This window comes from Sinocyclocheilus anshuiensis, unplaced genomic scaffold (assembly GCF_001515605.1).
Source record: "Sinocyclocheilus anshuiensis isolate Anshui unplaced genomic scaffold, SAMN03320099.WGS_v1.1 scaffold496, whole genome shotgun sequence".
NCBI classification, from domain to species: Eukaryota; Metazoa; Chordata; class Actinopteri; order Cypriniformes; family Cyprinidae; genus Sinocyclocheilus; species Sinocyclocheilus anshuiensis.
The window spans coordinates 142,836-151,022 of record NW_015555736.1 but is presented as its reverse complement, the minus strand read 5'-3'; the positions used below and the strand labels follow the sequence as shown (position 1 = coordinate 151,022).

General features: G+C 36.7%; 1 protein-coding gene across 1 annotated transcript in view; it reads left to right on the top strand.

Annotated features, from left to right (window-relative positions):
• Positions 1-620: 620 nt before the first annotated feature.
• Positions 621-8,187, top strand: part of LOC107673117 (glycosyltransferase-like domain-containing protein 1) — a 31,595-nt gene continuing 24,028 nt past the window's right edge. The window contains exons 1-3 of the mRNA XM_016466589.1: positions 621-1,050; positions 5,101-5,268; positions 7,244-7,417. Coding sequence (XP_016322075.1) covers positions 1,019-1,050; positions 5,101-5,268; positions 7,244-7,417 — 374 coding nt within the window. The 5' untranslated portion in view covers positions 621-1,018. The remainder of the gene's footprint in view (positions 1,051-5,100; positions 5,269-7,243; positions 7,418-8,187) is intronic.

The following is an 8,187-nucleotide window of genomic DNA, read 5'->3' as shown; positions in this document are numbered from 1 at the left end:
AGCTACAAGCTAACTACATAAAGGTATTTTATATAGCTGTTTAAAAAGTAGTTAGCTACTACAAGTTGTTAACTACATTCAAGCTATGCATAACTGCAAACTTATGCATAACAGACATTGCAATTTATTTACACAAATTAGCTGTATTTATCTGCCACATAAACAGCAAGGGGTTTCTGAATGAATGACTCGCTCGCTTAAAAACAAAACACCTTGATTTATACAACAGTTGCAAACATAGTGATAGCAGCCTTTAACTAAATATTACGCCATTGAAAATAAGACCTAAAATGTTGGGTAGGAACGTTGAATCTTATTTTTTTTTCTGTGTCTGAATGATCCAATTCTCTAAAAACTTCCCAATGCTACTTGAGGACGAGCTTTTGATAGCATTAGTTCATTCTGCAGTACATCTATGCACACGATTTAGTACATTTTTTGTCACTACATGTTGCTTGCTGGACAGGGTGGTTTGTCATCTTATTGAAGAAGCGAGTTAAATTGGTAACGTCGCTTGTAGTTAATTTCTGCCCGACTCTTTAGTTATCAAAACAACAATCGAATTGATAGGTACATTTCCAAACGATCAGCTGAAGTATTTCCTAAGCCTAACTCATTATGCACTCCAGCTATGACTTAACTGTGACACATATATGATGAAATTCTATGTGATTCGGAAAGTACTGTATGTGGGTGAATTTTGCCAGTGCGATTATTATTAACACCCTCTCCACTATGTGGTTAATAATCATAGGTTATTACGGTCTCCTTTTTTAATGTGAGTCATTGAAATGTGATTTTTTTTTTTTTTTAACTCTACAATAATAGCATGCATTCACACTAAATTTCAGGTTTGGTTGGGCCTGTATCCATGAGTGTGCTCTTGCTGGAGGTGTTCTATGGTGGCTCCCACAAACAGCTGGTTGATCTTCTCAAGAAAAGTGTTGAAGACTGTGTAAGCTTCACTCTGCCTGCAAAGAAATGGCACTGGAGGGCCAGAACTTCTGCTCTGTAATTCATGCAAGCAGTTCCAGCAAGTTCCTCGTACAGGTCAGATAAATATTTAAACATATATACTGACATACAATTGCTTTACACATAAACTTATTAATTTCATTGCATCAGATAAACAATTATGGCCATTTACCACAATTTTAGACATTTGCATGACCTTAAATGTTGTCAGGTTAAGTATAATTGGTGATTAACTCACTTACTCAGTTCTATTGTACCTCTTGCGTCAAACATTTGTCATCCCCCCAGTCCCATACTTTAAAGCCACATAGCTGTGGTTTCCGCATTACTGCAGAGCATGGCTGAGGATATTGTTGCTATACAGCTCTGGTGTATAACCAAACTTGCAGAAGCAAGACTTGTATGCAGACATATACCAGAGACCTTTCCGGATTTTAAATCCTGTCCAGATCTAATACATTTCTGCATTTCTTGAACAACCTTCTCAAAAAATTATGGAGCATACTGTGTTTTGTGTGTGTGTGTGTTTTTAGATTAGCGGTTCTCTGAGAAATGTAATCAGCATAAGAATGTTTAGGGTTATATTATTTTATATATCTTTTTATTTAAATAATAGAGCCTCTAACACTAGTATTCTCTATTATTTTTCTATTCTATCTACTTGTTTTCTTTGTATTTAAAAAATGATCCTCTAACATTAACATTCTCAATTCTTGTTCTATTCTTTCGACTCTTCTTTCTTTATAAAAAAGAGACCCTCTATCACTAATGTTCTCTATTCTTTTCTATTCTATCTACTTGTTTTCTTTTTATTTATTATATATAAAAAAAAAAAACCTTGCTACATTTACTGCATTAGGCTAACTGAAACTTATCACAGCACTTACATATTGCTCGTTTGTTTTGATATATATATATATATATATATATATATAATTTTTACTAGCCAATGATAATTTTCTAGTTGTGCTGCTGGTGTTTGTTATGGATTTAGAGCATTTTGCTTGCTTTCTGAAATGTATCTAGCTATTCTCATCTTTTTTTAAATGTCTACAAAACATCACAGAAGCTTTGTGTAATAACAACTGTGCAATGTGGTTTGACATTTTTACACCCAATACTAGGATATTCTTAAAAGTCAAAATCGAAGTTTGTCAAGGTGTTACCAGTATATGTGGGTACACAGTTTGATCAGTCATACCTCTAGATTAAATAGCTGATACAAGATGAACACCAACGCTGAGCTAGATGAAAGTAGTGTAATCATAGCTGCCTGTATTATCTTCATAAGAACATGAGTAACACTTTATAATAAGGTTTAATTTATTCTCCTTAGTTCTCATCAGATAAGAACTAACAATTAACAACAGTTTTTTTTATTAATCAACATTTATCTAAATTAATGTAAATTAATCTTATAAATATACTATTTATACTATAACTAATATACTGATTACAAACTCATGTTCGTTTAAAATACAGCAACTGTTAATTTATACAACTTAAAATGTGAAAAATGTATTCGTATATGTGGAAATGAACATTAATCTGAAATAATAAATGCTGCTAAATTATTGTTAATTGTTAGGTCATGATACCTAACGCATTAGCTTATGCTGACAAATCAAATCTTGTTATTCCCAGAATCAGAATATTTTCATTTCACAATTATATTTTAAAATTAGAATAAGGGTGCCTCCACACATAGTGCACTCCACAGAGAGATTATACGCTTGTTTCCTTATATTGCTTAGTGGTACTCTGTGAAGTGTTGGTTCAAATAAAGTTTCTAAAACTGCATAAACAAGGACACAAACACGTTTAGAGACTAGGATCCGATTGGGGACTTTCTTGCTTCCTTTTAAGGGACGAAGAAACCGCAGGTGGGTGGGGGAAGCCCTGAGCATTCCTTCAGCTGCAATCTCATCTCGCTGCATTCGAAGTTAAGCAAAAGTCAGAACAGGCGTTTCATTCCTAAAGTCAGGTATCAAATATGCACAGTCATAACCCTTCACGTGTCAATGACCTGGACGCACTTTCAAAACCTGTATCAACTGCCGGGTCATCTGCAACTTGCCCTTATGAGACGGTCAAAAATTGTGAAAATATGTGAATGTGGTCCGTTTCAGTGAATAGAGATGGGCGAAATAGTTCATCTCCTACTTCATTCATGCTTGCCAAACATACAGTAATAATGAAAAGGTACTAAGCCAAGAGCAATGCTTGCTTCTCCAGATCGGCACCTTTGATGATGCAGTTACAAACCTGACTCAGCACAGAGCAGCTTGCCCACCCACTGTGTCTCTTATCTTACAGGTTCTCACAGAGCCAAAATGTCTGCTTTGGTTACGGTTAATAGTTTGCACTGGAAAAAGTCAGTGGGCGACAGTTGCTGTTACGTCACAGTTTAATGAGAGCCAACAATGACTCCTGTGAATGATTGTTAACACACCTTGGATGAAGATTATATCTATCAAGTGCATTAAATCGAGATGAGACTTTTTTTAAGCGCTTTCCGTTGAAATAGATGAGTCAGATTTAGTTTTGGCATTTGGTGGGTCCTGAAATTGCTCATTAAGGTTTATGCAACGATACCGTTTACCGTCTGCCTGCTTGCTTCAGCAACCACATCAACTGGACTGACCTAAAAAGATGCATCAGACTCGAGTGTCTGTCCTCACCTCCGGTTCAAAGGGAGCCGAAGTAAACCTTCCGGTTTCATTAGTATTGGACGCACTCCACTTGACAATTTCAAGCAGGAAAGCAAGACTAAAAATAGTAACTTCTATCATCTGGTTTGATTTCAGAGTTGTGTGTGAGTGAGGATTCGGGAGGTCTGCTTTGCGCTCGTCTTGATGGAGTTGAGGAATAGAGACGTAATCCTGCCGCACAGTTACGGGGGCATGGAATGGTAGAAGTTGCCCCTTCAAGCTGATCTTAAAGCAGTGTGATTGGTTTTCCGTATAGTTAAGATTAAGAATTGGTTAGGGGGAGCTGGTTGTAGATTAGCATAAAAGTGACTCTTCTGACAGCGACAGAGTCACGGTCGCGAGGCCGCGGGCTCCCCACATCAAAGAGACTGGCGAGCCGGCTGCAGGGTTAAACTGACAGGAGATGGCGGCTTAGAAGAGGGGACTGGGTTCATTTAGGGAGACCAGAACTGAACTTCAAAGCCCTTGTCCCATGGCTCTTAGCACATACAAGGGCAAAATCTTCAATGGTCTCCTACTTGTGTATATAACATCTTAAAGGAGTGTTCATTAACCTCAATAATGTTTTTCTCAGCATGGAATGTGCAGAGATTTTTGTGTCCTCTTGTGTTTCAAATTATGTATTTTTTCGTTTGCAGATCTTGGATTTCATATTTTACTCTAAAGTCATTTGAGACCTTCGTTGCAGGCATCCTCAGCTATAGCTGCAGTTTTTATGCATTTTGCATTACAAAAGCACAACTTTTTCGTTGTTAGTTATATGTAGTATATATACAACTGTTCAAAAGTTTGAGGCCAGTATGATTTTTGTTTTGAAAGAAATTCATATGTTTATGAATTATCAAGGACACACTAAATTCATCAAATGACAGTAAAAGTGTCACTGTGTGACTAAAGACTGGAGTAATGGCTGATTAAAATTGAGCTTTGCCATCACAGGAATAAATTGCATTTTAAAATATATTAAAACTATATTAAAACTAAAATTTTAATAATGTTTCAGAACGTTACTGTTTCCATTTTTATTACTTTGTCTTTTTGTTTGTCTTTTTAGTTTTTATTATTGCTTATTTCAATTTTAGTTTATTTTCAGGTGTAGTTTTTATTTTATTTATTTTTAGTACTTGGCTACATAGTACTTGGCAGTATAGCTTAATGCAATCAATTCATAAATTTGTCATTTTATATTTGTAATATAAAACCATATAAAACATTATAAAACCATTATTATTATTATTATTATTATTATTATTATTAATAATAATAAAAAAAACTGTTAAAGCAGGTTTTAGTGGTCAGAACAATCATCAGTGCTTGGGCCTGTCTGGCAGCATTGATATTCAAGTAACACCGTTGCAGCCAGCAAGCTAATGGTTCCTTCTTTTATCTGTTTTTTCCTTTCTTTGTCTCGCAGGGTTTTGTTTACCAGCTCCGTACTCAATCTTGCTGAACTTGTAGTCCTGCGGCCTGATCTCGCCCGTCTAAAGAAGGTCCTCTACTTCCATGAGAACCAGCTGGTCTATCCAGTTCGCAAGAGCCAAGAAAGAGACTTCCAATATGGCTACAACCAGATCCTCTCATGGTAACAACTGATGAACTTTACAGAAGTACTTAGAAGAAAAACATATGTTAGGGTTTAGGGTTGTGCCGATAGACGATAGTATCGTGTATCGATGATAGTCAGAGATATCGACGATAGCAGATGTCTTTGTCGATAGTCATGACGATATTAGGCTCATTCTCCTATAAATGTATTAAATTATTATTATTATTATTATTAGGCAGCCTATTATAATTCGGCTGTTATTACCAAATTGCCCCGCTATTTCACTTCAGCACCGCATTTTACACGCACAAATGAGGATTAGAGCCTGTAGCCAGAGAAGGAGTTTCCATCCACAAACACAGACGTACATCGTCTGCTGATATAAGGTATTTCATTGCACTTTAACAAGTAATCTAAATGGCCTATATATGTGCAATATTTTAACTGAGCCTGAGTTTAATGAGTTTAATGCCACAGTTATGTTAGAACGCATCTCATTCTTGTTTCTGTGGCGGTGCGTCATGGGGCGCGTGGTCCGGAACGCTGTATGACTGATGTATCCATTCAATTTAACTTTACTCCAAATACATGAACTTACCTGTTTAAAATACTTTTATATTTAACATGTTCGTTTATGTCCAATATTTAGTGTTAAACTGTTGGTCTTTAAAATAAATCTACTTTTGATTTTCACCATTGACTGCAGACCATTTATAGCCTACTGATAACTTCCGTGCGTCGATGCGGCAAACTTGTTTTTATTTTTATATTTAACATGTTAGTTTATCAGTATGTTTGAAAGTATATTATTTCGATTTTTGGTGCTTTCATAGGCTTTCTCTTGCGCGCCCGCACGGTTTAAAACACCAGATAGTTATGAAATAGCCTATGACAAGTACAGAGAGTTTCTCTCTTGCCACCACCCATGCACGCACGATAATATCGTGTATCGGCGATCTCGCTGGCGATATGACGATTTGAAAAATGACCATATCGCCCAACACTATTAGGGTTACCAGACTTATCTATTGTGCTGGATATTACACATGCACACACGTGTGTAATTTCTGTTTAAGTAGTTTTTACAGTTCATAAGTGTGGATTGTCGACTAAATAGTATAGCAGTAGAATGTCAAAGTATCATACAGTGTGTCATGCTTCACAACATTACTACATTAACCATGATCAAAATACACAAAACAAATTTAATTTCTAATGTTATTAACTATGAATTAAAAAAGGAGGACTTTTGAATTCATATCAAATAACATTAGAAATTAAAATGAGAAATTTCCCATGTTTTGATTTTCAGAAATCTGGTCATCTTAACGTATGCTAATATGTCAGTACAGTCTGTGTATAACAAGTACCATTTCTGTACCAGACTGGATTTTAATTCACAAGAGAGACAGTGTGTCTGAGACAGAATAGTTTATCATGCGCGTTACTTGGCATGATGTGATTGGTTAATTATGGGATCATATAATGGCGCTCTAATTCTTAAGAACTCGCTATTTTAAAGCCTAATGTCATAATCAATCTTGATGCTTGAAAGAAAGGGTTTTAAGAGCTCTAATTGGAATACATTGTGATTGTTGTCTGTCAGAGTATCATGTCAATAATTCAAAGGCCCTTTGCTTGCTCAACTTTATTAACGTGGCAGAACAGTAACACAAAAAAGCGCTCGGCTCCTCTAATTCACTCTCTAATTGAGCGCAATGCAGTGATTGATTCTGGCAATTGGGGTTAATCAGTGTGCCATTTAAAAACATGGTGTGTTTGTGTCTGTGGATTCTAATCAACATGTATTAGATATTTAAAGTGACTAATTACTGGAGACGTCGGCTTTTCATATACGAGTGAAGTTCGCTTTTCAAAACATACGCTGTTTTTAATAACGCTCAGTTTGGAGAATTAATTAAGGAGCATTATTGTGACAGTTTGACATTTTGTGGCTTTGATTGTCAGTATATTTCATCCTTCGTCATCTGAAATGTCAATGTTTCCCCAGCCTGGTTGCGGATGTGGTGGTGTTCAACTCCGCATTCAACATGGAGTCTTTTCTCTCCTCCATCTCTACCTTCATGAAGACCATGCCTGACCATCGGCCCAAAGATCTGGACCGACTCATCCGGCCCAAGTGCCGTGTCCTTCACTTCCCGATTCGCTTTCCCGATGTCACAAGGTCTGTCCTTATATCCCTCACCCACAGTCTTGTAGGGATCACTCCTCCACTGATTAAAAAACGTGCTAGCAAGTTCACTCTTAATCCGCCCCCAAAAGCTGATCGCGTATGCAAGCGTGGTTAATGGCGAGTGGGCAAAGTTGTGTAAGAAAGTGATTAGAATAGACAGCTTTAATATCCTGTGTGGATCACTTGACACGCTTCGGCTACAGATGCGTGCTTGCACTCGGGCACCCATGCACGCACATACACAACATGCCCACTGGGACAAGAAGCGATTTCTTTGTGTTATAGTCTGTTTGATTGTAGATGATGTAGATATTTGTGTTTGATGTTTGTGTGCTGAGCAACTGATGATGTAGTATGAAAATTAGTGAGGATTTTTACTCGGAGCATGTCATCTGCCTTGAATATCAGCAAATCAAAAAGAAATCCAAACAGGGTTTTATTGCCCATGTTATAAAAATCCACCATGTTTCCAAAATCATTTTCAGAACGTTTTTGCTAATTTGGATGCAAGCAACTGTAGCTACAGTATACTGACTCTTCACGCTGTGACCATTAAATATGCATTGCATTTATCATGACATAAATAGCATTTTTGGCTATTTAAAATAAAATCTCAGCTTTTAAAATTGCTTGATTAGAGGACAAAACCAACTAAAAGCAAATATTTAAAATGCAGTACACTCAGTCATGCTTGATGTCCTTGTGGGCTCAGTCGTCGGTCCCTGAATTGATTTTTGCTTTTTTTGGGGGGGGGGGGGGGT